Source organism: Globicephala melas, chromosome 9 (genome assembly GCF_963455315.2).
Source record: "Globicephala melas chromosome 9, mGloMel1.2, whole genome shotgun sequence".
Taxonomy (NCBI): Eukaryota; Metazoa; Chordata; class Mammalia; order Artiodactyla; family Delphinidae; genus Globicephala; species Globicephala melas.
The window spans coordinates 88026139-88054090 of record NC_083322.1 but is presented as its reverse complement, the minus strand read 5'-3'; the positions used below and the strand labels follow the sequence as shown (position 1 = coordinate 88054090).

Below are 27952 nucleotides of genomic sequence, written 5' to 3'. Positions count from 1 at the left end.
CTCAAGCCAGGCAGGAGAGGATGCTCTCAGAGCCTGTCTGCTGGTCCAGAAGCTGGTATTGATGCTGCACGTGTGAGGGTTTGATTTTTGCAGGCATGAGTAGCCTTGGGCTTTCAGGGAAGAGATACTCGGTCAGAGGATCCGTCTGAGGAGGGTTCAGTCATCCTCTGACTGAGTATCTTTTCCCTGAAAGCTCCCCCAGAACACAAATCAAAGGCCATAACTGAGCCCTTTGGCATAAGCTCCAAGGAGACAGACCCAGTTTGGTGTCCTGGCTCTGTGACCTCTGGGCAAGTTCCCTTATCTCTCCACCCCTCAGCTTTCTCATCTGTAAAATGCAGCTAACTGGACCATCCTCAAAAGAGTACTGTGAGGATTTGGAGACTGTGTAGCTAGTGTGCCCAGCATATGTTAGACACACAGTTGCAATCCTGAGGTTTGTAGAGACCTATCTGCAGACCACTCAGGTGCAAAGGAAGCTCAGTAAGGTCGACCAGCACTCCAGACCACAGGCAGACTCCATATGCCAGAGCCTGACACAGTCTGGGAAGGGCTGACACCACCACAACCTGGGCTGAGGGTACCTTTTTTCTGTTTAAAAAGTTTGTGGGGCTTCCCTGGTGGCGCAGTGGTTGAGAGTCCGCCTGCCGATGCAGGGGACGCGGGTTCGTGCCCCGGTTCGGGAGGATCCCACATGCCACGGAGCGGCTGGGCCTGTGAGCCATGGCCGCTGAGCCTGCGTGTCCAGAGCCTGTGCTCCGCAACGGGAGAGGCCGTGACAGTGAGAGGCCCGAGTACCGCAAAACAAACAAACAAACAAACAAAAAAACCAAACTTTGTGAAAGACTGGTGGAATGTCAAAGGGTGCAGCCACTTTGAAAAACAGTTTGCAGTTTCTTAAAAAGATAAATATAGAAATATCATATGACCCAGCAGTTCCACTCCTAGGTATATACCCATGAGAAATTACATGTGTCTACACAAGAACTTGTACACTAACGTTCACTGCACAGTATTCATAATAGCCAAAAGGTAGAAATAACCCAAATATCCATCAACCAGTGAGTAGATAAATAAAATGTGGTGTACTCATGCAGTAGAACATTATTCAGCCATAAAAAGGAATAAAATACTGATATCTGCTACAACATAGATAATTCTTGAAAACATGCTAAGTGAAATAAGCCAGATACAAAAGGAAAAATACGATACGATTCTATTTATATGAAATATCCATAGAGACAGACAGTAGATTAGTGGGTGCTAGGGCTTGGGGATGGGGAATGACTACTAATGGGTATGGGGCTTATTGGGGTGGTAATAAAAGTGTGTTAGAGTTAGATAGTGGTGATGGTTGCACAGCTCTGTGAATATACTTGAAAACCACTGAATTTAGTGGTATGTGAATTAAATCACAATACCAATAAAAATGTTACCAAAAAAAAAAAGACCAGCTGGAGGGTGTTCTGACTGTGGGCGAGCAAATGAGATGGGCAGTGCAGGGAGTGGAGCTCTTGTGAGCCTCACCTATAAATCAGATTAACCAGCTTCCCTCCCTCAGCTGTGCCTGGGTCTGCAGGGGCTACAGCAGCCGCAGATTGTTTCTGAACACCACAAGATTCCCAGGGCTTCTGAGTATGCTGGGGCCCCAAATGGGCAGTGGGATGCTCTCGTCCAAGCACTGGGCCTGCCTAACCTAGCAGGCACCACCCAGAAGAGTGCAAAGCTCTCGCAAGCATGCTTTACTTTGGTCTTAAGACTTGCAAGGATCATGTTCTCCAAACCCAGAATCAGGACTGATAATTATGGTTCGTACTCATGGGAACAGTAGGTGATATCATTTTAAGTAGCGACTGTCTCCAAAAATCTGATCGTAAGGCTCCAGTTTTCTAGGACACACTTGCCTCCCGGTTTCCCTCTAAACAGAGTGGTTTCCTAAGAACTTAGACTCTCTTGGAAGTCACAGGCCACAGTTTTTTCATACAACTCAGGTCTCCTGGTGAACGGCTTGTAATCAGAACTGTACTTTTTCAGAGTGAGAGCTAATCTAATGCATGTCACGGATGAATGAGGTACCTGCGACCTTTTGCACAGCAAGGCACAGAGTCCAGACAGAGAAAACACCGTCCAGGCCTGTTTGCTCTGCTTCCGTGAAGCCTGTTTGGAATCTTGACAGGATTCAGTTCAATGTGGCAGAAACACTAAGGGCTTCTCTCCCCCAACACACCACACACACACGCACACGCACACCACACACACGCACACGCACTCTCACCACCATGCTGGATAGCAATAGCAACAGATTTCACAGACTAGGCAGGGGGCAGTTGCATTCAGGAAGCACTGTTTGGTGTTATGTGAAATAGCTGTATCTGGAAGCTTCCTCTGAGGGAGTGGCTAGACCCTGCTGGGGCACCTTTATCTAATATGGGAATAGACCCAGGAGAACTCAGGGCTTCTTTTGCAGCTGGGACACTCCTTCCAAAAGGTCCTGCAAGGTTTCCATGTGCCCACCACCCTGCACCAAAAGCCACCGCCATCTCATACCTGGATTAGTCCAATAGCACCTCACTGGTCTCGCTGCTTCCACCCCTGCTCCCTGCCTTCTTGAAATCTGTTCTCAAATCAGTACTCAGAGAGACATGCTTTCAAAACAGAAAATACGTTGCTCCCCAAACCCTGCAACGTCTCCTCATCACACTCAGAGTAAAAGCCAAAGTCTTTACAGCGGTTCACAAAGCCCTACACGATGAGCATACCCTCCTCCTCTGCCTCACCGTTCACGCCCTGCAGGCCACGTGTCCCCACCGCCACCCCCAAATACACACCTACTTCCCCACATGCACCTGTGCGAAGGAGTCTCCTCAGGTCCTCATGTTCATCGCTCCGCGCCTCCAGCTAATCCTCAACCTGGCCTTGCCTTTGCACTCTCTGCCTGGGGGCTCTTCCCTGTGACCTGCATGGCTCTTTCCCCACTTCTGCTGCTTGACTCTCATCTTACCATCGGCCTTCTTTGACCACCTGTTTGAAGAGGCCGTTTCCACCCTCCATAACGCTGACCCTGTTCGTTGTCGTCAATAGCATTTACCACCATTGAAATATCGTATGTGTGCATATAAGATATATATATGTACATACCTATGATATGTGCATACATATGAGATACACATACATATGCTATGTATACACGTATATGTATGATCTGCTTATCTATCATTCCTGTGGAAATAAACAAAGACCAACCATATGGGAAAAGGAAAGGGTATTTATTTTTCTCTTACTATAGCAAGTGAGTCAGCCACCATCACTCCCATTTTGTCAGAGACTCAAAGGCGGGCAGAGGAGTGGGAGAGCTTTGTCGGGGAACAAAGGGAAGGCTCCGGGGTGCTCTGATTGGAGGCTGTTGGCCTGGGGAAGCTGTAGGTGGGCTCACTGGAGGCGGTCCATCCTATGGTGTATATTTAGTTTTCTCTGGCTGGTCCTAAGTTAGAAGCGGGGATAAAAATTAGGGAAGCTGTCTGTCACTAATCAAGTCCTGGCCATTTGGGGCTGATTGTTACAGAAGTTATTGTTGAGCTTCCTGGATTGTTACTAGAAACAGCCATTCTGCTTCCTGCAAGTCCGACTTAGGCAGGCTGGCTTCCTGGGCTGTTTATTGTAGATAAGGGGGTTGGTTTCCTGGGCAGGTTGCTGTAGGTTGTAGGTCCAAGTTCTATTTTTATATATGGTCCAGCCATTGTCCGTTTGTACGTTCAGTCTCTGGTCCTTCACTAGGATGTAAACACTAAGAACATTGTTTTATTTACTGCTATCTCCCCAGAGCCTAGAACAGTGCCTGGGACCTAGTCGGCACTCTAATTTTTTATCGTTGATCATCATAATGTTCGTGTAGATCTAATTAGAAAAGTTGTGACTCTGCTATATGACTTGGGTCGGAAACCAACTGTCAGCTTGCTTAATTCAATCCAGTTCTACAAGTGTTTTTTGAGCGCTTGCTGCACCCCCAGGAGGCTCTGTATGGGCTGTGGTTATTCACCCCAGATGACATAGGACAAGCACTGGCTGAAAATTGATTGACAACCAGGATTCTGAATGCTTTAGCCTTTGCTCAACATTTCTCTCCTCCTCCACTTTGGACACGTAGCTAGCTTTAAGAACCCTTCAGCGTCCAGGTCTTCCCTCACACTTTTAGAGACCGCTGGGGCTCCATCTGCTTCTTCCCGCACCCACTACCTATGAAACTCATTTACTTCTCATGCAGTGCCTGGGGCGTGGCTGTGGTCTTTTCAAAGAGCTGGTTACCTTCTCAGTGGGATTATTCCTTAGAGCAGGAGCCCCATCTCACCCCCAATACAGGTGACACATAGTAGGGTCTCAGTGATCTGGGTCTCCCCCCGATTCTCCATCCCATCCTATGTCTGACCTTTTCCCTGGGCTCCAGATCAAAGGTCTCACTGGCCTCAGGATACTCCCATCCTCCACACAAGGAAGTCACACCTGCTCAGAGCTGCCATCCGGAGGTTATAAGCCATACGCTGGTCAGATAACCCAAGGCTGGGGCCCCTCCTTGGGCATCTCAACTATTTTCTTTCCTTTTTTTTTTTTTTTTGGCCATGCTGTGCACATGTGGGATCTTAGTTCCCTGACCAGGGATTGAGCTTGTGCCCCCTACAGTGGAAATGCAGAGCCTTAACCACTGGTCCGCCAGGGAAGACCCCTCAACTATTTTCTGATAAAGCCTCCCCATTAAGTTTTAAACAATATTTAAGTGTTTCTGAAATATCTTCTTCCAGAAAGGAAATTCCAGACTTGGGTTAATTTATCTTTCAGATAGAACACTCAGGGAACCAAGAAACAGAGGCCAGGATGGAAGTGGAAATAGAATCTTTGGGGATGTGTATCAGCAGGCCGCCTTCAGCTGCGGCAGACAGAATGTAAGCTCCTCAAGGGCAGGGTCCTGGGGCTGCTGTGTTTACTAATGAGTCAGCACCTGGCACACAGTAGTCACTCCATAAGTACTTACTGAATGAATGGGAGGTATAAACACACTAAGTTTGAAATGAGAAATGCCACGTTTCAATAGCCATCATTTTCTAGATTCACTCACTTGGTTGCTTTAATTTTCTCAGCCATTACAAAACACATTACATAAAAAGGCAAACGGTAGATCTACAGACGTGAGCAAGGGCTCTATGGAGCAAAAGCATCATTGCCCGGTTTCTGCTCATGAGCCACACATGCTTTTAACACAGGCGGACAGCGATGCGGACCTGGCTTCCTGCTGAGCACAGGGAAAGCTCAACCTTAAGAATTCACAACGGGGGCTTCCCTGGTGGCGCAGTGGTTGAGAGTCCGCCTGCCGATGCAGGGGACACGGGTTCGTGCCCCAGTCCGGGAAGATCCCACATGCCGCGGAGCGGCTGGGTGCGTGAGCCATGGCCGCTGAGCCTGCGCGTCCGGAGCGTGTGCTCCGCAACGGGAGAGGCCACAGCAGTAAGAGGCCCGCGTACCGCAAAAAAAAAAAAAAAAAAAAAAAAAGTGAACGAAAAAAAAAGAATTCACCACGGGGTTCCACATCCCTCAACAGTGGACCCCTCCGTGTCCTGATCCCTGAACATCTTTGCTTTACTTTTTAATGACTCAGCATTAGCTACAGTAAATTCATATGATTAAGGCCTTGGGAGAGAAATGTGAGAAAACTTTTACAAGGTCCCCAATGGTCCCTGACTTGATTTTATTCAGATAATTTATTTTTGAAACCTGGTAAATGTTAGAAACCAAATGGCCTCAGCCCTGGACCTGAGATTTCTGATTTCCCCTGATCAAATAGTCAAATATTCAAAAAGAAAAGGTGGTTTCGAAGCTTCCTGGTACCACTCCTGACCCACGTCTTGGGTTCCTCGAGGTTCACATCTTGGGGCTTGGAAGATAATCAGCTCTTCCTGCCCATCACCAGGGAAAGAACTGACTCTTCAAACAGACCCCAGCCTTTGGGAAGTCCCTCCCTGTGCCTAACTTAAATCTCTTCTTCTGGCCGAGAAGCATGATCCCCTCCTGCCCTGTCATCACCAGAGAAGGGATAACAGCTGCTCACCGCCCTCCTTTTAATCATCCTTAATGGGCTCATAAACAGTTATCAGGCACCCTCTTCAGCCTTCTCGGAGCCTCATTTTACTTGCATTGAGGCTGAGAGCTTCTGAGGAAGGTCTTTTACCCGGGGCTCCACAGACTTGCAGAGTCTTAAATGGGTAGTCAGCCACTTCACCCACTTTAACCTCCACAAATGAGCAGCTCTGCCTTCTTTGCAAAATTTAAACCTATTCAAGGGAGTTCCCTGGCAACCAAGCCTTATTAATAAATTGTGCTTGCTCTAGGCCAGGACAGGGCATTTTAAAAATGTTTCTTTTTCTTGAGAAGTCACACGGACGCAGGGGCACACAATAAACGGGCAGCTCCTCCTTCCGAAGTTCTGCATTTGCAGGATGGATCCTGCCTGCCCTCTACAGGCCATCCTGGGCCTGGAGAGTTCTCATCTGGCTCTCCAACTGGGAAACGGGGTGCTGCTCCAGTAGACTCTCATCTAGTCCTTTCTTCTGGTTACTGGACTAGGGGCCCAGCAGCTGGGAAGCAGGACATGGAGCAAAGGTGAGGGTTGCTCGGCCTTCACCAGGCACGCACTGAAAATTTCCATTTCCTGTTGCATTGCAGAGAGATTTATTTTCAGGTCACTGCTTGTGGCCACAGGTGAAAGTCCCAGCTGTATGAATGGCTAGAGCTTCCCACTGTGTCTCTGCTCTGAGTCCTGTGGTTTCCCCCTCCACCAATCACAGAAGGTAGAGAAGGAGCCGGGCAGGTAGGTTGTAGGGCTGGTGTTGTTTTAGCTTTGAGAAAAACAGTGATTTTAGTTCAAGAGGAATTTTCACCAGGATGGCTAAAATGAAAAGGACCGACAACACCAAGTGTTGACAAGGGAGTAAAGCAGTCAGAACTCTCCATCGTTGAAAGTATAAGTTGGAGCCATCAACTTCAGAATTCTCAGCAGATTCCAGCAATGGCTCTTGCAATCCCACTCCTAGGAGGAGGCTCAGAAGAAACACGTGTTTATGCTATGGAAAGACATGTACAAGGAAGTACACAGTGCTATACCTTATAATAGTAAAAAACTTGGAGCAGCTACCCAAGTGTGGAATGGATAAATGACATGTGGTAGATTCCCTCAGTGGGATAAGAGACACAGTGAAGAGCCCTGCATGACTGGTTCACAGTACAGCTGGGTGAATCTCACAGATATGGTGCGCAGCCAAAGGAGCCAGATACAAAAGAAATGGGGAGCTCTTTTTCCATTTATAGGAAATTTCAAAAAGGCAAAAGTAATCTGTGACAATAAAGACCCAAATATTGGTTGCGTCAGGGAAGAGTCTACATGGTACTGAGCTGAATGCCTTCGATCTGTGCGCTTTATTGCATCATCAGTTTTACCTTAATGAAAAAGAATTAAAGGTATTTAGTGTGTTTTCTTCTTCCCAGGTGAACAACTCATTATTCATCCTTTTTTTCCCCATGCTCTGCCTCTTTTGAAAAAGATTAGATGTGACTTACAATGGTATACGGTGTTGAACTGTATTTATAAGTGAAGAAATCTGGGTGACGCTGAAATAAAGGCAGGAAAATAAGGTGAAACCAGGTGGGAGGGTAGTCCTCAGAATTTAGGCAGGAGGTCTCGTGCACTTCCTAGGGGCGAACGGAACAGAGCTTCCTAGAGGTCAATGTGAAGAAGAAACACAAGTCCACACCCACCAGTTACAGTCCAGCTGATCAGAGGTACTGAGGCCAGGGCAAAATCTCTCCTGGGCTGTCTCAGAAAAAGGCAACTCTGAGATGAAAGGCCTTCATTTTAAAGTCTGTCAAACATTCCACCTGGGACCCTGGATCCTCCACATTTTCAGCCCTCCACCCCGACCCTGCCCTCGAAGAATGTAGGGTGAGGCAGCGTCCCAGACAGTCAAGCTCCCGCCCTGTGCTGTGCTGTGGGCCAGGCAGCCAGACACTGTTCACTTTTCTGGGTGCGGTTTGGGGGACCCCCCACCCATAAGGGCTGAGTTTCTGTTCTTTGGGGTGCTTGGCTTGCTGTCCTGGTTCCTGGACCGTGGGACTGTATTCTTGGCCTGTGCTTTGTTTCTCAGCCCATCTCCTTCCTTGTGGGTGCTCCTTAGTGGCCCGGTCCCTTCCCCAGTGACAGGTCTTCTTGGAGCAGCTCCCTGAGGGCTGGACTCCTTCCATTTTGGCATTTGGGTTAAGGGATCTTTCCACTTTCTGGCTCCAGTTTTTGTGTTGAATTCATATATTGCCCCAGTAACTAGGGAAAAAAATTACACCACCAATGTATAAACAAAGGAATCCAAATGCTTCTCTGCTCCCCCATCTCCACCCTGCTCTCTTCTCGCCCCCAAGGAAAGATGAAGCAGCTAGAAAGATTGAAAGCAGGCTTGTGAAGAACACAATCTTCACCTGCCTGCCCTTTCCACGAGCTGAGCTGTGTGGCTGTGACCACACAGGTAGCAAATCTCACGCTTCCCTGGAAAGAAAGGTTTAGGAGAGTCTCAAGGTCACCTCAATGGCAAGATGAGAGGCCACAGAAGTCTTGAACTCAACATGAGCTTCAGATAAGTTAGGCTCAGTTTCTCATGGGGTGACCCATTACATTCTGATTTGTTTGTTTAAAAAGATCCCCTGAATCCCTGATATAAACAGGAGTTCACCAAGGAAGGAGGGAAAGACTTTGATTTTTATCTATGTTATGTTAGCAGAGATTTGCAGACACAGACACACAAATCTGGCCCCAGTTGAGATGATGCAAGGGAGCCATTTTTATTGTGTCGGAGCCTGCAGACGCTAATTGATGTTTGTTCACATTAGTCCAGTTGGCTCATCGCTTCCTTTTTCCTTCTCGCAAACACACAGACGCAGAACAGCCTCGGTCCTCCCTGGGTTTTGCCCCAGAAGATCTAGTTTCCGGCGTGCCCCTGCTCCTGCTGTTTCCCTACAGCATGAGTGGCCTCTCAGGCAGAGGATCCCACCAGCACTTATGCTAATGTGGGCACATTATGGTAACAAGTACCTAATAATAGAGGGAAATTTAATTCCAGCAGCAGCGGCAGCCTGTCCTGGAGAGGAGCCATCCTCCCTCTGAGGAGGACCAAGCGGAGCCGTTCGCATGTGAGGGTGGCAGGGAGCCAACGCACTTGCCTCCCGAATTTGGTTTCCTTCCCTTTATTCACGTCTATAATTGAGCCTTTGTAAGTGAAGGGATGTGTGTAAAGGAGCTAAATTTGGAGCTGATTTCATGGGGGTGATGAGAGCTCTGGAGGCCAGCTTTACCTTATGTTCATCTTGCTGTCCAAGAAGGAATTCTTGGCCCTGATCGAGGAAAAAAAGAAGCCAAGCTTGCCATTTCTCCATATCTCTCATTACCAATAGGATGGTGTTTAGAAGCATTCAGAAAGGATGAGGCAGGTGGGGGGAGGTAGAGTCCCAGTGAGCAGAAGACACAGTGGGTTACTGAATTCACCAATTCCCTGAACTGGCCTGTGATTCAGGGAGGGAGGCTGGACAGAGGCGTGGCCCTTGAGTGGGACCCTTTAGGTGGAAACCTGCTGAGGCCTCACACGTGATCATGTGCTTGAGTGTCTACAAGCCAGCTCTGTTTTGAGCCGATCTCACGTTGCGGTGCCGCCTGGAAGTATCAGCACTGTGTAGGCCCGACAACCAAACGCACTGGCAGACTGAGTGAAGAGCAGGACGTGGGATATGGTCCTTCATGACTCCACCAGCCTGGAATATGATCAGTGCCCTTACGGACGACACTGCCACTTAATTACCTGGGTCTGCGGCTTCTCCATCAAAGACAGTGTTCATCTGGATTGTTTCCTAAGGAAAAGAAAGAGACGGCTTCAAGCACAGCCCTACACTCCTCCCCCCAGGAGAGGCTGCTCTTCCTTACAGCCCAGGTTCCTTACCCAGGACCTTCCTGACATTTATTTATTCAGTAGGCACTGTGCTAGATGCTCGAGACACATCGGTGAACAAGGCAGGGCTGGTTACCGCCCGCCCAAAGCTTGCCATCAAGCAGGGGCCATTGACAAAGAGGCACTGCAGTTTACTGTGATAAAGCCTGTGATGGGGGAATATAGGATGCTACGGGGGCGTGGGGGAACAGGGGTGGGAAAAGGACATTTAATGCAGACTTGGGGGGTAGGAAAGCATCCTGAGTAAACGCCATCTAAGCTGCACAGAAGGAAGAGCAGAAATGCCATGCAGCACCGGCCAAGATCGACATCACCTACGCGGGATCTGCCAGGCAGATGTTACGTGCAGAGCAGGCACAGATGAGTCAGCCTAGGCCAATGCAGCGCTGCCTCCGGGCCTGGCCTGCCTCACCTAAGCCTAGTGTTCCCCACCTTATTCTTTCTCCTGACCTGTACTCTGTGCCGCCCTCCAGGACCTGACCTCTGCCCCCTGGAAACACCCCCTTCCCTCACACGGTGCCCTCCAACGACGCCGTTCTTCAGCACACTCACGAGGATGGTGTTGGGAGTTTAATGGGCCTTTGACCCCCGTTTGCATCACATAAGCCGTTACCTACTCACTTGCCCACAGCTCCCCTCTGTGAAAACAGAAGGAATCGAGATGTACAGCTTTCCTCCACTTGATCAACTCAGAAGCTGCACTTTTTACGGCCAGGGGGATTGATTTATTTAATCGACGAATTTAACTCTACATATGTCTCAGTCTCTGAGTGGCATCGTCAAGGGTACTTGCCTTAGGCAATAATAAGACCCAGGAGACAGGAGATCACCCCTTCCTCCTGTTTGCAGACCAGTGCTTATAAGCACTTAGGAGACTGGCCTGAAGCGATACTTCGTCCGCGTCCTGCCTGTCATTTCCCAAATTCATGGATCTTAGATCATAACAAAGTCCTATTATTAGGGGTTAGGGGAGACCTGGGAGGGGGTCACCTTCAAGTTCCGTCACTTCCAGTGGGTGGATCAGGTTCAGTGAAAGAAAACTCAGGAGGTCACGTGAGGAGGTAACTCCCCAGCTGTCCTGTGACACTTTGCATTTACATGACTCTTCATAATTTTCCCAGTATTTCCCCACCTGTTATCTCAGGGCAGCTGTTCTCACTCCCGTTCCACAGGTGAGGAATCTAAAGCTTAAAGAGGCCGAGGGAGTCCCTGAGGTCAAGGTCATATGGCCGAGAGGGCAGAGCCAGCCTCAGTCTCCCACTGTGCTCTTTTTCTATCACTTTTCCCTCAAGGTGTGGAAAAGCAAAGCAAAAGTAAATCCCATTGAAGGCTGAAGCACCAGTTCTGGTCTTTAAGCTCCTCTCCCCCTAACTCACTCTCCCGGAGAACTAGTGTAGATAATAAACACCACTATTCAATATTTATGAAATCCAGTTCTTCTGCAAATATAGCAGCAGACAGGTTCAGTGGAGGGAACAAATTCTATCAGGAGCTCGTCACACAGCAGTCTGCTCCAGTGGCCAGATACAAGCATCTCCCTGAATGATAAACACCCCCGTGGGACTGTGGCAAGACGGCCGGGGGGAGACCAGAGCCCCTCCCCAACCCGGCGCCCCCGGGGCCAGCCAGCCTCACCACCGCCGCCTCTCTCTTTGTGTTCTTCATTTCTGCAGGCAAGAGGACAGACAAGAGTTAAGCTTCTTGGACACTAAATTGACCTTAAAATTTTACCCCTACAAAGAGATCTCTCTTAAGCAGGATTTGAGCTTAGTATTGCAGGCATAGCAAAGAATTTTCTGTCTCTAGACATGTTTGTTGACCTCCTTCCACCTTCTCAGAAACACACACACTCTCATAATACACCATTAAAAATTTTTAATTCTTTTTCCAGCTTATTGTCATTACTGGAAACTAGGTTTTAAATGGCTTTATAGGTAAAAAAGAAAGAGGGGGTTGCTACCTTTGTTTCTCATCTGAGGATTCTTTGCGTCCATTCCTTATGCCCTTTTTACAAAGTAACTAGGATGGGAGATAGTTTGTGAAAAATCTCATTTTTTAGAATTATCTCATTCGATATGATCAATAACCACTGTAGTTAAATTTCTAACCCTGCTGAGATATCCCTTGTGCATGTCAGATGCACACACCTATGGCTGGAGTGATTAGAACAATCATTTTTCAAAAACACTCTTTCCGGTTCTTTGTCCTGTCTCTCCCCATAGCTTGGAGTCTCCCTGAGACCACAGCTTTGGAGACAGTGGTGATGTCTCCTCAGATAGGCCTTGCTCATTTCACCAACGCCCTGAAATCACTCAGCTCTCCCAGCCCATCTGACTGCACCCAGCCCCGATTTCTAACTACCCTAACCTAAGTAACATGTGAGAATGTTCAAATCCATCACAATCTGAGAATAAAGTATCATTTGTTCTTTAAAAAGAGGCATCTGTCTAATACAGGGCACTAGCTGTCCTCAGGAGGGGTCACCCCCTCTGTGTGTAGCAGCAAGTAGATTCTGTGTTTAACTCACGGAGAATTCTCCATTCCTGACCCGCTTGGTGGGGAGCAGACCTTTAGGTGCTGATGTGAAGCTGATTGGAGGTGACTCAGTAAGGAACAGGCAGGACCGAATGAGACCCAAGCGGGCCAACGGTCCCATGCACCCTGCCCTGCCCTCCCCTTCCTCCAGCTACGTCCGACCTCTGTTTCGTTCCATCCACAGATGATGTGGCGGAAAACCCACCAACACAGGACTGTGCCCTGATTCTCCACCGAGTTGGAACCCTTTTATGTAGTACAACAGAGCAAGCAAAAAACAATAACAGCAACAAACAAAGGTAATCGGCACCGTACATACCTACTTTCTTCACCCTGTATCGGGGGAGAAGGGATGGACAAGAATTAACCTGAGAGCACTCTGCCCTGGTACACACGTGACAACATGGGGACCTTTGGGCAACTGTGTTCCCCGGGATTCAGGGGTCGATTGAAAGAGGGACCAGGGCAGGGGACTAAAATGCAGAATGGGCTCCCAGCCCTGCTCCATCACTGCTGGGTTGGGACTAAGGAGGCTTAGGAGTTTGATAAGTTTGAAAACTATTGCTTTAGAGAACTTCAGGGAACCTATTTTCTCTGACAACACTGAGTGAGGGCATGACGACCCCATCAGACGGCCCAGCGATTCTTCCTGCCTGGTTTTCCTCCCCAGTAACCATCTGAGCAGAAGATTTGACCCACAGTGGGAAGGTTCGATGACTAGCAGTTAAACCCTGGCTTCCTGTAATGTGAAGAGCTGGACACCTGGACTCTTAAGACCCTTCATTCTGTGACTCTAATTTTATTCTCTGCTATGGGACAAATATTGGTTGCCATATGGTACAACAAATTGCCAGAGAGGCCAGGTCTGAGTCTGAATCACTAGCTAGTTTTTTAAAAGTCAACCACGTTGAAAACAATATGTAGAAGGTAACTGAAGCCACCAGGTTCAAGGCGCACATTTGACTATAAATTGCATGTGAGTTGCAGTGTCCAGTATTGGATTACTTCCTTTAAGAACTTCTGCCCAAATCCCATTACAGAGCACTGCCATCCTTACAAGCTTAAGCATCACTCTTTTGGAGCTGGTTTTTTTTTCTCAAATCAATTTGTGAGTATAGTCCAAATAAAAAGACCTTTTTAAATTTCAGCAGATGCTCAAGGATTTCTTACCTTGAAGTCAAGGTTGCCAATAGCAACGAATGCCCCCAATAAATATGGCAAAATGCAATGCACATCTTTATGCTAATACTTATACTTTTATACAGCCTTTCATCCATAGATTTTAAATTATTTGACAGTAGTAGTTAATCTTCAAAATACCTTTAAATGGCACATGAGTCTTATCACCCCTTCTTTTTGCCGGTGAGAAATTCCAAAATTCAAGTTCCAATACCTCAAGATACTTGGGTGTACAGAGCTAAACTTAGAATCTAGAATCCTAAGCTCACTGGGACTCAGCCATGAAAAATCATGCAACAAGATTAAAAAAAAAAATAGTGTATTAAGCATTTACTCCACATCAGGAACAGTGCTAAGTGGTTCCTTTGCATTTGCTCATTTAATTGTTTGGTTTTCAAATAAAGAAATTGAGATTCACAGAGGTTGTCACTTGCCCAAAGCCATATACCCAGAAAATGGCAGACCCAAGATTTGAACCTCAACCTTATCTGACTCCAAAGCCCAGGCTCAGAACCATCACGTTCTCACTGTAAGAGCTACTAAGACTCAAGAAACTGGCTCTGGGGAAGCTTGTAACAATTTGATGCTTTCTCCACTTTACTCTAGTACCTCCCTTTAGCCAGTAAAAGACACTCTGCAGAGCGTCACCGAAAGAGGCATATAAGTGAGCAGGTGAGCATCCCAGGGAGAGGAAGCAGGCCTGCGTTTACAGCCCTTGAGAGGGCCACACGCAAAAGAACAATGATTATTTAGTCACACCAGAGCCCAGTTCAGTCACTGGAGCCAAAAGCTTAATTCCCTTATTCCTTTTTATGCTTCTTATAATTCCATCCCATCCTTTAAATATTCCACAAATAACAGCACGGCATATTCTACTACTACTCACAACCGGCCTTGTTTCTGGAGCTTTTATCCAGGACAAGATCACCAAGAGGCTGAAGCCCTGATTTCATTGAGAACTCATCAAGTATGGGGCAGGTGCCAGGGAAAAGCAAAGGAACAGTTTCCTGGCCCGGCAGGTGATGAAGGGGGCCCACCAGGACAAGGGGAGCTGGGGACGTCTCCCCGGTAGCTCCGTTTCCTTTCTTCATTCCAGGCACCCTCTCTACCCTGTGGAGAAATCCCAACTGTCTCCCTTTCCTTCTCCTGGCATCACCAGAGGCAGTATCCTCCGAAAGGAAATGGGGGAAGGGCCCAGCCCACTGGCAACTTACAGAGGTTTCTTGTGCTTCCCAGCCTTGCAGGGACAGTGTCTGTGGATGGCTTTGGCCAATAGGATGATCAGGGACACCAGGAGACCCAGGAGCAGCATGGAGCCCAAAGTGATGACAAAAGGCACATACCAGGCCGATGGAGAATACACGTTCTTCCTCAGGATCCGGTAGGTGATCCTGGGCTTGAATGACAGAAGAGGGAGATGAGTGGAGGCTGGTAGTCTTTGACATCAGAGCCCTCTCACGTTGGGTGGTTGAATGTTCATCCTGCTTTTTGTTCTTGCTCTAAAGGTCGGACATCTGTGTGCTCATCGTTCTCACTCTTCAACCCATCACCTTATTTATAGTCTTGTCAGATGTCCTTAGACCAAAACCCAGAAAATGTAGGGAACTGGAGAGCAACTCTAGGCCTAATTTCATTCTCTTTCTTCTCCTTCCTCAAAGCTAAAAATTCCATTGGCTTTTTTTCCCTGCCAAATCATGGCATAAGCTAGGGACTAATATAGCTATTGTCTCTCACTGGGAAGGCATGAGCCGTGAAAGTTGGGGTTTTTTGTTTCTTTTTTTTTAAACACTTTGTAAGCTTCTCAGTGTTCAGTCACTGCCAGCTGTGCTGCCAGCTGAGCAGGCTGTTATCACAGTGAGACCTCAAGTTCAGCATTTGCTTCCCAGAGAGGGAGACTGATAACAAAAAGTTATGGAGATTTCCAGGTTGGAGATGTCAGAGCTGGGTTGTGTTGTAAGTTGCAGAAAGGTGGCAATTCCTTACTTGGGGCACCTACTGGCTCCTACCACAACTGAAAGCCCTTCAAGTCACCTAATGCCTCCATTCATTGGGGGTAATATTGACTCCAGCCCACAGGAAAGGAATATTAAGCAGCTCTTGGTAAGACTCTGAGAAGCAGGATTTGACCACCTGTCACAGGTGGCTTTCTGAGGTTCTGGTTCCTTTTCCTCTGGCATACTCCAAGTATGGGGCTGCTTTTCTTCCTACTGTTTATGACAGTCTGTAGGTAGTTTACTAATTTGCACACCTGTTTGTAATCCGTCTCCCCCTCTAGATCAGAGACTCTAAAACTTTAGTGCAATCAGAATGGCCTGGAAGGCTTGTTAAAAACACAGATGGTTGGGTCCCACACCACAGTTTCTAATCCAGTAGGTGTGGGGATTTGGTGAGGACTCCAGGTTTCAACATCCTTCCCTGGAAGTCGTAGTGATGATCATGGTTGGATGAGGTATAACTTTAGTGTTCCGGGGTGGGCTCAAGAATTTGCTTTTCTAACTAGTTTCCAGGTGATGCTGCTGCTGCTGTTGGTCTGGGGACCACTCTTGAGAACCACTAACCTATACTATAAGCTCCATGAGAGAGCAGAGATAATTTCTGGCTTATTCACCAAAGTGCTTGGCATATTATAGGTATTAAATCAATATCTGCAGATTGAATAAATGGATTTCTTTTTGGAGTGGGTGGGGAGTAGGGTATAGACTGACAAATGGTGACTCTTCAAAAGAAGTAGAGAAGAGCATCTGGCAGCTAGCTGCTCTCATGGACACGGACTTGTATTGGCTCTTAAGAGCAAGCAGAGAAGGGCTCGTGAAGGCAGCAACGTGTCCATGCCCTGGATGGGCAATGCCTGACCTATCACAAGTCTGTGCATATGTGTACCTCCTTCTTTACCAGACTAGGAAATGTCAGTGGTTCTATAAGCCCAAGGTCTCACCCAGATTTTTTCTACCACCCAGTGACTATTCCGATCCAGCCCACGGTTGGCGTTTCTGGCAACATCCTAACACCTCAACTCTTTTCAGTCCACCCCACATTTCTCCTAGGTCAAGGGGCTCCATCAACATCAGTTACAAGGGATGTAACTGGGAAGTCCATCTCCCAAAACCCTTACCCTGGGGGTTGTGGTGACAGTCGCGGTTGGGTGAGGAATGACACTAATGCTCAGGGTCACTGTGCCTGTTTCAACAAGAGCTGCAGCTCTCTTCCTGTCGGACAGCAAGTTGTCATCAGTTATGTAGACAAGTAGTTTGTAGTTCCAGATCTTATCAAGCCCACTAGCATAGTCAAAGCGAGTCGCGAGGATCAGGCTTGTAACGTTGGACCCGGCGTTAGGAGAGAAGGTGAAATGACTGTTGATGTTCCCTAAATGAGATTCGATGCAAGGATTTTGGGAATAGGAAGAAAAGAGCGTGAGAAATAAGGGTTAGAAGAAAACTACATTCAGTCTTTTTCTTAAACATCCCACCTCAGGTGTAGACTACTTCTGATGTACCAGGGTGGGGGCAGTGACAGGATATGGGCCTTAACAGCACCAGAGATTTCATGAGTACAGAGAGACTCTGGCTTACAACCAGTGTGGCTGCAATGAAAATGAGAGTAGAAAAGGGCACCAGCACAGGTGTCCAGGGAGAATGGCCGCCACCGCGCTGAGCATCAGGCAGGGAGCTAGCAATCCTGCTGCGGCCAATGCTCATCGTCAGCATTAACTTGGTAACAATGTGTAAGTCACGCTCAGACCAATCAGTGGGCGGCAAGAGGGAAGAGGGGGCCACGTCCCTAGCCATGGGCCAAGTTCATTGCACGCCTTTCATGAAACCGGGCTGGTCACACCCGTGATGGATGTCCCTGGAGTCCCCCAAAGGAAGGTGTGTCCTGGGCTGGCAGGGACAGTAGTCCCCACCCCCACCTCCCCAGCGGCTCGTCTGGGGCTGCAGGCTCACAGCTTAGGGAGCCCAGAGCAGAGAAGCTGCCCGCCCAAGCAGCTCTTGTTCATTCCCCCGGTGGCTGCAGACTCACTACCAACTAAAAACCAGTAAATGGACCAGGGGATGATGCAGTTTTACTCCCGAGCAACGAAGTGCCCCATAAAGGCCTGAGGGTTCTCAGTATGGATTGTTCCCATCTCCGGCCACTGCAGTCTTGAGGTGGGCTCTGCCCCTGGGTTTTGTGACACAGCCTGCTCGAGAGGCTTCCTGCTGCTCCAGTTCCGGCTCTGCCAGGGCTCAGCAGGCGGCGGAGCTGGCTTTTCAGTCTTTCACATGAAACTGCTCTGCTTGTTTGGGTTTAAATCCCTGGCCCCGGCACTTCATTAGATGAACTATTTTGGTCTCATTTCCATTGAGGGGTGCTCTTTTCTTTCCCTCCCACAATGGTATATTTTTAAAGAGAGAAAATGAATGGAGCAGAAGAGAATTCCTGAGGACGCGTTTCAAAATGCATTTAATCTATTTCATCTATTATTATTCAGAGAGAGGACTGGGATTCCCCTGCCCCCCCCCCACCAACAAGCTTGCAGGAAAAGAGGTGGGGGAGGAGTTGGACTAAAAAAATGTTTTTAAACTACACTAATCTGATTCATGAATCCTACGACAGGCTGGGAATTGGGGGTGGGGGGGCGGGTCACCATCAATGGGATTCACTGTTCCTTGGGCCTTTGGGCAGCCAGGTATGGGAGTCTGGGAAGAGTTAGGTGAGAAGGGGAAGCCAAGCGGGGGGCGGGGACTGGGAATTCCAGAACCATTTGACTCCTCACCCTTGGTTTCCTCATTCAAAACACCCCACCCCCTACACGCTGTGCCAGATCAGTGTGTGAGCTCAGACCCCCACCCCTTCTTCCTAAACAGCTGCTACAGCCCCCAACACCAGGAGCCCTCAGCAAGGGTCCAGGACCACTGACATCAATACCATACCTGAGCCAATGGAGTAACGAAAAGACCTGGGGCTGGAATCAAGGTCAGTACACGTGAGCTTGAAATTGTAAATATTTGTGCCAACTTTCAGATCCACTGGGATGGCCAGGAAGTACGAGTTTGGGGTACAGATTGGTTTTTCATCATTTTCTTCAATGATGTTCACAGTCACCTAGAGCAGCAGGAAAGTGGTCTCACTGAGTGGTTATCACTGAGCCCTTACTGTGTGCCACGCACTGGGCTGTGTGCTTTTTGTGAATTAGTGAGGTTTAACCTCATCCAAGATCGATAATATGTTTATTCCCATTTTACAGATGGGGAAGCTGAGGCTTAGGGAGATTAGGTAATTGACCTAAGGCCATTCAGTTGGTGAGTGGCAGAGCTGGGATTTGAACTTAGGTCTGTCTTACTCCAAGTCCTATGCTATTAACTTCTCTACTGTGTGTTGTGTGTGTACATGCACGTGTGCATAATATACGTAATAATACATTTCCACACCCCCACACACATATGCAGCTAGACACATGCGCTCACCCCCAGATGATGCTGAGTTGTTTTTCCGGTAACGATGATGGATTTATGGTGACCCTCCTGTGCTTCCTTGCTTGCTGCCCCTGTGAGTTGGAAGTTCTGTCTTTAACTTTGGAAGATCGAACAATGGCTCTCAACCATGGCTCCACTTTGTCTGGCCCTCTCCAGACCAAATGAATTGGACTCCCTGGAGGGTGGGGCGCAGGCCTGATTTTTTTTTTTTCTTCCTTGATTGATTGATTGGCTGACTTGGGTCTTCGTTGCTGTGCACTGGCTTCCTCTAGTTGCGGTGAGTGGGGTTTACTCTTTGTTGCGGTGCACGGGCTTCTCTTGTGGAGCACAAGCACTAGGCGCGCGGGCTTCAGTAGTTGTGGCTCGCGGGCTCTAAGCTCAGGCTCAGTAGCTGTGGCGCACGGGCTTAGTTGCTTCGCGGCATGTGGGATCTTCCCGGACCAGGGCTCGAACCCGTGTCCTCTGCATTGTCAGGCGGATTCTTAACCACTGCGCCACCAGGGAAGTCCCCAGGCACGATTTTTATGTTCCCCAGCCGATTCTAATACTCAGCCAGGGTTGAGAACCAGTGGAATAGAAGGAGGCGACCTGGCTTAGCCGGGGTCTTGTGTGTAACCCGGGATCTCAGCACTGCACTGAGCCGGTGGCGCTGGCCTGCCACAAGCAGGGGCCAGTCTGTTCTCTTTCATCACTGTCTTTTATGCCTGGTGAATTGGAATATGGACTGGGATGCCTGCCAGCACGGAATCACAGAATGTCAGCCCTGAAAGGGACTTATGTGATCATCACCCTTTTTAAAAGCTTATGAATTTTAGAGTCGTATTCATTCTACCTCTGAAATTTGGGGATTTCAGCTATTTCTGAGCCCAGGAGTAAATTGAAATGTTCTCTCTAGTTAGCTCCCAAAGTGGACTCCATTCATTTCTCTCAAAAACCCAAGCTAACAAACACGACAATTACCTTCAACTTAGCACATCTTTTTCTCAGCTAGCAATGCCAAGCCTTACACATCATTGAAAACATCGTCGCACTAATTCAAAGCAAGTCATCAGAGGAACTGGACTATTCAGGCATTGGGTTATGAGGTGACTCTCCATGTGTGAGAGAGAAATCAGGGTACAAAGATAAGCATTGCTCGGACCCCCTTGGCAAATTGGGATCAAAGTTGAGAAATGAACTCTGCCTCCTGACCCTGGACCAGTCATTCTATCACACAGGGCTGCCTGCCGCTAGCTGAGTTCATTTTGCCTTAGGCTTTTTCACTTTACTAACGGGAAAGACCAAGAAATAGTTTCCTCTTTGTGACCATCATATTACGCTCAAATATTCCTGACCACTGGCAGCACAGACCTGTCAAAGCCTGGCTCCTCAAAGCACGGCCATGGACCAGCTGCCTCGGCACCACTTGGAAGCATGTTATAAATGCAGGTTCTCAGGCCCTACTCAGACCTACTGACTCAGAAATGCACTTAACCAGATTCTCAACATCAGAGGTTACAAAGCAGCATAGCGCTGTGTCAAGCCAGATCATTTTAAGACCTATCCCATCTGGTATGATGGGTCTCAGGGTAGGAACAGGGTAAAACTACTTGGGGGTGATGCACAGCTACAGCCCACCTCAACAGCAAGGGGGGATTTAAGGGCAACAGGAGGAAGCTTGTCCCCCAGGGTGGCCATCCATCTCAGCGCTTCTCCCAGTCACCCATAAACGTGGGCTTACAGATGTCAATCTTTATCTCCTGGCACTGCTATGTGTGTCCGATTGTGCTGTCTGGGACACCCCTAGCCATTTCTTGTCATGTCTGCAGGAGGTGCCCTATTAAGATTCCTTATTGCTGCGGCCACACCTGGAGGGTGCCAGGGAGACCCTAAGTCAACCAGTTGGGCTGGTGTGAATGCACCAAACAGCCCCACTCACAGTGACTGAGCTGCTGTCCTCGCCGTTGGTGGCCTGGATTCTGAGAATATAGATGGGAGTTGTCTCGTAGTCTGCTTTAGTCACCAGCTGGAGTTCTCCCGTTTGGGGATTAATCCAAAATATGTTTGGGTAGTGCTGGCTGGCCCCTCCGGTGGAGATGGAGTATACGATGCCTCTCTGGGGGAAGTCTTTATCTGTCGCTTGCATCCGTCCAACCCGGGTTCTAGCTGGAAGAATAAAGTACCTGCGATTACCGCTGAGAATAATATCTGAGATTAGTCCTGCTTTGGGGGTGAGAGGAGGAATCAGGAGCAGACACTCTCAGTGCCATGGGCGAAAGACTTTTGGGGGCCTCTTTGCTGTTCAAACTCTGTATGTTTTACATCTTTTAAATTCAAATTACACTAATGACACCCACTAGGAAACTGGCCGTATGATGCAAGCAGTACTGCGAAGTCTAAAAGACAATTCATATCCTCATATAGACTCCAAGCACACCAATTATTACATGATCCTAACGCTGCAAAGAACCTTCACATATACATCTTTTTGCAGCAGTGTTGTCTTTTTTATTTTTCAAATTTTCTATACTGAGCATGGGTTGCTGTTACAAAACCAGATGAAAAACATGATTTTTAAAGGTTTAGCAACAGGATGATTGGAATATTTTTGATTTTTAAATCCTGTTCCATTTTGCTTATTTTGCAAGTCTTGTTGGTGGGCTGCTGGACTTCGGGCTTGCTTGTTTTATAGAAGTTCTTCCTCATAAATTATACTCCTCAAGGGCAGCATCTTCTCTTATTCAACTATATAGAACAGCACTACGTGCTTGACCCAGAGTAGGTGATTAATAATTGTAGCAAGATCTGTGAATTCATAAAAAACCTATTCCTGTTGCACTTATTATTCACTGGATAAGGCATAAGGAATCGACAGCGTTTTCTTCAGACCCTCTTTTTGTATTTTGTTTAAAATGTAATGTCAGGAAATGGAGCTCATCATCAAGAGAGAAAACGAAATGAAGAGGAGATCATTTTAGAGGGAGATTTTGGGGTTTGTTTTGTTTAGTTTTTAGTGTAGAAGTATACACAATCCAAGTCTCAAAGACTGTGGTGAGGTCTGATTATTCTAGAGTTAACAGTCTCCCCTTCACTGGGAGAGACGGGGAGAAACCCAGCTGGAGTGGGGAGGAGCCCGCAGAAATCAAGGCATCCTAAAGGGTGGAAAAAGAGGCCTCCAGGGAATCCTTCAAAGGGAGAGAGAAAACATCTTTATTTTGTTTTTAAATGAAAGAAATCTAGAAATGGGAAGCCTTCTCTCTATTTTTAAATTTCAATTCTCTGAGTGAGCTGGATAAAAATCACAGTGGAGACCAAGGGAAAACTTAGGCTGCAAAAAGAGAGGATTAGTTGGAATCAGGCACCCAGACAAAGAGGCAATCAGGGGGTTCAGAGAAATGCAGTTTAATCAACAGTTTTCAAAATCTGGATTTCACCTGAAGGGCTCCTCCACAGTGAGGAGAATTTAAAACGAAGTAAGACATGCAATAACCAGGAATCAGCTGTGAGTTGCTGTGCACACCACCACCAGGGCCTCTGACGGGGAGCCTCCTCCACCCAAGTGCCTCCGGATGAAGGGGTCTATCAAGAGCACTGGAGTCTGTGTCTCGTCGGTTACTTACATGGGCTTAATTCCGACACGGCAAATATGTAGGATGGGCTATCAAAGACAAGAGGAAACTCATTTTCTGGGCTTGTTAGAATATAAATGTAGATATTATCTATAAACGGAAATAGGAAAAATAATTAAATCACAATACAGGCATCCCTCATTCTGTTGCGTTTTACGTATTGCAGTTTGCAGATATTGTGTTTTTTACAGATTGAACATTGTGGCAACCCTGTGTCGAGCAAATCTATCGGCACCATGTTTCCAACAGCGTTTGCTCACTTTGTGTCTCAGGGTCATGTTTTGGTAATTCTCGCAATATTTCAAACGTTTTCCTCATTATTATATTGTTATGGTGATCTGTGATCAGTGATCTTTGATGTTACCATTGCAAAAAGGTTATGATTCGCCGAAGGTTCGGATGATGGTTGGCATTTTTTAGCAATAAAGTGGTTTTTTTTTTTTTTTTTTTTTTGCGGTACGCGGGCCTCTCACTGTTGTGGGCTCTCCCGTTGCGGAGCACAGGCTCCAGACGCGCAGGCTCAGCGGCCATAGCTCACGGGCCTAGCCGCTCCGCGGCATGTGGGATCTTCCCGGACCCGGGCACGAACCCGTGTCCCCTGCATCGGCAGGCGGACTCTCAACCACTGTGCCACCAGGGAAGCCCAGCAATAAAGTATTTTTAATTAAAGTATGTTCATTATGTTTTTAAGACAATGCTATTGCACACTTAACAGATTACAGTATATAGTGTAAATATAACTTTTATATGCATTTGGAAACCAAAAAAATTCACGTGACTCTCTTTATTGCTTTGTGCCAAGCCAAAGAGTTTGAATGTGAACTTGACAGCTATGGGGAGACACTCAAGGGCTTTCAGCAAGAAGTAATACGGTGGCATTTGCGTTTCCTGAAAATCACTGTCAGAAATGTGGTGGATGCGTTGGAAAGGGACAAGACTAAAGGTGGGCAGAAAGACTCTTGAAACACTCTTGGTGTTGTAATTCAGCTCTGATAGAGGAGGTTCTGCATTAGAGCAATACTAGTGGGATGGAGGTGCAGGGGAGTTGGGGGGAAGGCAGCAGATCCTTACTAAAATCCTTAGATTTAGTTGTAGGTGACACAGAAGAAAGGACTTGGAGACTGATTAACTGTTCTTGGTGAAGGACAGGAGGAGGCTGGGCTGATTCCGAAGTATTGGGGCTTTTGGAATTCTCCTTTTGAACATAAATACATCCCCAGCCCAAGCCCAAGCATTGCCCAGCACAGTTTAGTCACTGCTACTCAAGGAAGATGCTTCATGAAATAAACCAAAATGATACTTGCTTTTATAGTAAGGAGGGGCAACATCCTGCACCTGGATTATCACAGTGTATTTATTGCCGGCTGCTAGATTACTTGAATTTTCATAATCTAGATCACCTATCAACTAGATTAAAACAGAGACATCAGATTACACAGAATAAACAATACTTTTAATTGAACTGACATTTTCATGTACTGTTAGTGGACATGTAAATTGCAAAACCTTTCTGGAAAGCACTTTTTCCCATAGGAGGAGCTTTAAAAAGTTACGTCCATACCTTTGCTCACTGCTAGAGAACTTATTTGAAAGAATTTATCAGGAGAGAGAATCTGTTTAAAGATGTTCATCAAGCACTATTGCCCAGCATAGGCTCAAGATTTCAGGTTAAGTCAAAGAGAAGCATGATACAGAATCCTACATGCAAGGTTATTTCCATCATTTAGAATACTTATGCATATATATATAGACGATACATAAAATCTATGCATAGGGAAGAAGACAAGAAAGAAATATATCAACATGTTAATAGTGGTTATTACTGAATAGTAATGCCTTTCTGTGTTTCCTACATTTTCTACAGTGAACATGTATTAATTTCTCAAACAGAAAAAAAAAAGTTATTTTTGGTTGACACAGTGAATAAAATTGGTACGACTTTTTGGGGGATGGGAGGTGGAGAAGGGGGTGTTTGAGAGGATGGTTAGTGGGCTGCTTGCTTTTCTTCCTGAGGCTTTATCTCTGATGCAAAGATCTCCCCCATCAAGACCACCCCCCTGTAAGACCTCCACCTTACCCTGCCCTTCTATCTCTCTCCTCCTTTCCCCCCAACCCTCCAGTGGGAACCTTGTTGTTAAATGTCTCACACAGCTCATTGAGACCTGCCTTTTGCTCCCATTCTTTCTCCAATTACATATTTGCCCCAGTGGAGATGCCCCTCTTTTTTGGGTCTCCAGTGGTTCTACATTGCGGAATTCAGCAGGACACACGCATGGCCCTGGCCCTGCTCTCTCTCACCTCACACCTCTATGGCGAGGAATGAGCACTGAAATAAACAAAAGTGCTTGAGCCCAGAGGGCACTGATATGTGACTGTGGAAGCACGCTAACCAGGCAGGCAGCCTGCAAACTGTGAACTATGCAAGAAAGAATCCAATCCTTAGCACCCCAGGCATAACCATGCATAACAAACAATTCCTGGAACTTGGGTAAAATAAAGAGCAAATGGGGAAAACAGAGTCACTATTAAGTTTGTCAGTTACAGTCGCTTGGAGAGGGAGTTACTTTGGAAATTTCTCTCTATGGGGCAGCAAAAGCACTATGCCTGTTAGACCAACTTCCCCAATGCCCTTTCGATGATGCAATGACGGTTAACTGACCACGATTGTCCCAGAGCCAGCTGGATCCTGTAAAAATCTGCTGCCGCTCCCCACTCCGGATGGCGTGGTGAAGTTGAATTGGTTGTTTGGTGCTTTACTGTCATCATCAAAGCAGAACTTGCTCAGGTCCAGAAGCAACGTCCCCTTGGCTGCTCTCTCAGGCACCATAATGCTGGCAAAAAGACACGATTCAATATTTTCCCCCAACAAATAGTGACTGAACATTCCTTCTAACACAGGCCCCAGGCTAGACACCCCGGCTTTCATTTCAATTGAAAGCAAGTCCGTGGTTAAGGCAGTACCTGCCTAACTGGTGTCCCCACTCTGCCCTTGACTCCTTTCAGAGGATTCTTAACACAGCAGCCAGAGGGATCCTGTGAAAATGTCAGATCACGTCGCTCTGCTGCTCCTAAATCGCAAAGGGCTCCTGATTTCATTCAAAGTCGTGACTCTGATCTACAGCATCTTTCATGACATGCGCCCACCCCTTACTTGTCTGAACTCATCTCCTACTAATTCTTCTTGTTCACTGTCCTTCCACTCTGGCCTCCCTGTGCTCCTGGACACTCCCCAGGCTCTGGCCTCAGGGCCATTGCACTTAACTGCGCACCGCATGGCTTGCTCTTTCTCTATCTTTAGTCTCGAATCAAATGGCACCTTCTCAGGAGGCTCCCTGGCTACCGCAACTAAAATGTCAACGCCCCCAGCCCATTGCTCCCGCTCCCCTTCCCCCCTGTAGGTTTAATGCTTGGTGCTTACCATTTTCCAATATACGATACAGTTTACTTACATATCCTGTTTATCTCCTGTTTGCCCCCAAGAATGTAAGCTCCACAAGACTGGGTATCTCTATCTGCTTTGTTCTTGGCACACTCAACAAATATTTGTTGAATGAATGGTAGCTTATGGGACTAGCACAGGAGTGAAGAAGAATATAAGAGAAATAGAAATTCTGCCCCTGCCTGCAGGAATTGATAATCTGGTTGGGGGGTATTGCTGTACCCCTGCACCCTCCCTCCCCTGCTTAGAGGACTGGAAATTCCTCCACTTGTGTTCTCATGGCTTCAAAGTCATAGAAGGGCCTCCTGACACCTTAGCATCATTCATTCAATAGAGGCTTATTAAAGGTTGAATTCTGGGTCCCAATCTCAGTTCACTCCAGCAGGGAGGCAAATAGTATGCAAATGAGTAAAGCTGCCCCCAAACTCAGAGCCATCTGGTCAAGCCCAGCTTGGAGTGGGAGACTCTGAGGAAGCATGGTAACATCTCCAGACCCATTAAGGGACTTCACAGGTCTCCAGGTTTCAGGTTTTCCATCTATAAGATGGGCATGTTGATTAGCTTTTGCTACATAACAAACCAGCCCAAAACCTAGTGGCTTAAAACAACAGGCATTTATTCTTTCTTACAACACTAAGGGTTATCCATTCGCTCTTTTGGTTCTAGTCCAGCTTGGCTGGTCTCTCCAGTCACTGGCAGCTCGGTGGGGGCTGGATGCTCCAGGATGGCCTCACTCACAGGTATGGTGGGAAGGTGGGTGGTTTCTGCTTCATATTGCCTCTCATCCTCCAGGAGGCTAGTCTGTGCTCTTTGCATGGAGATCTTAGGCTTCCAAAAGTAGCAAGAGAGGGCAAGTCCCACTGCATACACACCTTTCAATCCTTTGCTGCACCATGTTTGTGAATGTTCCGATGGCCAAAGCAATTCACCTGGTCAAGTCCAGATTCAAGGAGTAGAAAGAGATACCCATCTCTTGATGGGAGGAATGGCAAAATCACACTGCAAAGGGGCTCATGTACAGGCAAAGAGGAATTTGTGTGGCTAGTATTTTCTTTCTCTTTTTTTCTCTCTCTCCTTCCTCCCTTCCTCCCTTTCTCCCTTTCTCTCCTTCTTTCTTTCTTTGCCCACCACAATCATGTTTTGCCTTGGGCAGGATTTCTTACAAAAATATATTGGGGATGCCAGGAGAATGTGCCTGGAAGACCTACAGCTGCAGGAATAGAATGACCACAGACCCCAGCTGCTGGGCTATGAAATCCATCACTGTATTTGCAGTGAGGTCGTGTACCAACGACAGAGGAGGGCAGAGATACTAAGGCAGACTCATTGCTGTCCTGTGACAGCTGACTTTGGCTCCAGGATTCCCCAATGCCCTAGCCAAGTTCATGGACTGCAGAACAGACTAGAACATTCCCACCCATGCACCCTCCCTCCTTCCTTTACTCAGGTCAGACTTGCATCACGGTCTGATGACCCTCGCAGCCTAGTCTAGCTCTCTCCCCATCTTCTCCCACAGGCATTTCCACTAATAAAAGCCTCGCACATTTAATCCTGTCTTGGCATCTTGTTCTCAGAGCATCAACACGTGTCTCTAATCCTCTGTACTATCACCTCTCTCTGAAACAGAATTATGCTGCTTTCTACATTCCACATCAGCTCTTCATGGCAGCTAAAATGGGCTTAGCAAACATGGAGCCAAGTCTGACGGCAAGG

The 27952-nt window shown here is 47.3% G+C and overlaps 1 protein-coding gene across 1 annotated transcript in view; it reads right to left on the bottom strand.

Moving 5' to 3' along the window:
* The window catches only part of CDHR3 (cadherin related family member 3), a 97217-nt gene that overhangs the window by 20477 nt on the left and 48788 nt on the right, over positions 1-27952 (bottom strand). Inside the window, exons 9-17 of the mRNA XM_070046274.1 lie at positions 25460-25631; positions 24105-24207; positions 22792-22890; positions 21111-21337; positions 18650-18821; positions 16852-17102; positions 14954-15135; positions 11632-11692; positions 9879-9927 (exon numbers count right to left, since the gene is read on the bottom strand). Coding sequence (XP_069902375.1) covers positions 9879-9927; positions 11632-11692; positions 14954-15135; positions 16852-17102; positions 18650-18821; positions 21111-21337; positions 22792-22890; positions 24105-24207; positions 25460-25631 — 1316 coding nt within the window. The remainder of the gene's footprint in view (positions 1-9878; positions 9928-11631; positions 11693-14953; positions 15136-16851; positions 17103-18649; positions 18822-21110; positions 21338-22791; positions 22891-24104; positions 24208-25459; positions 25632-27952) is intronic.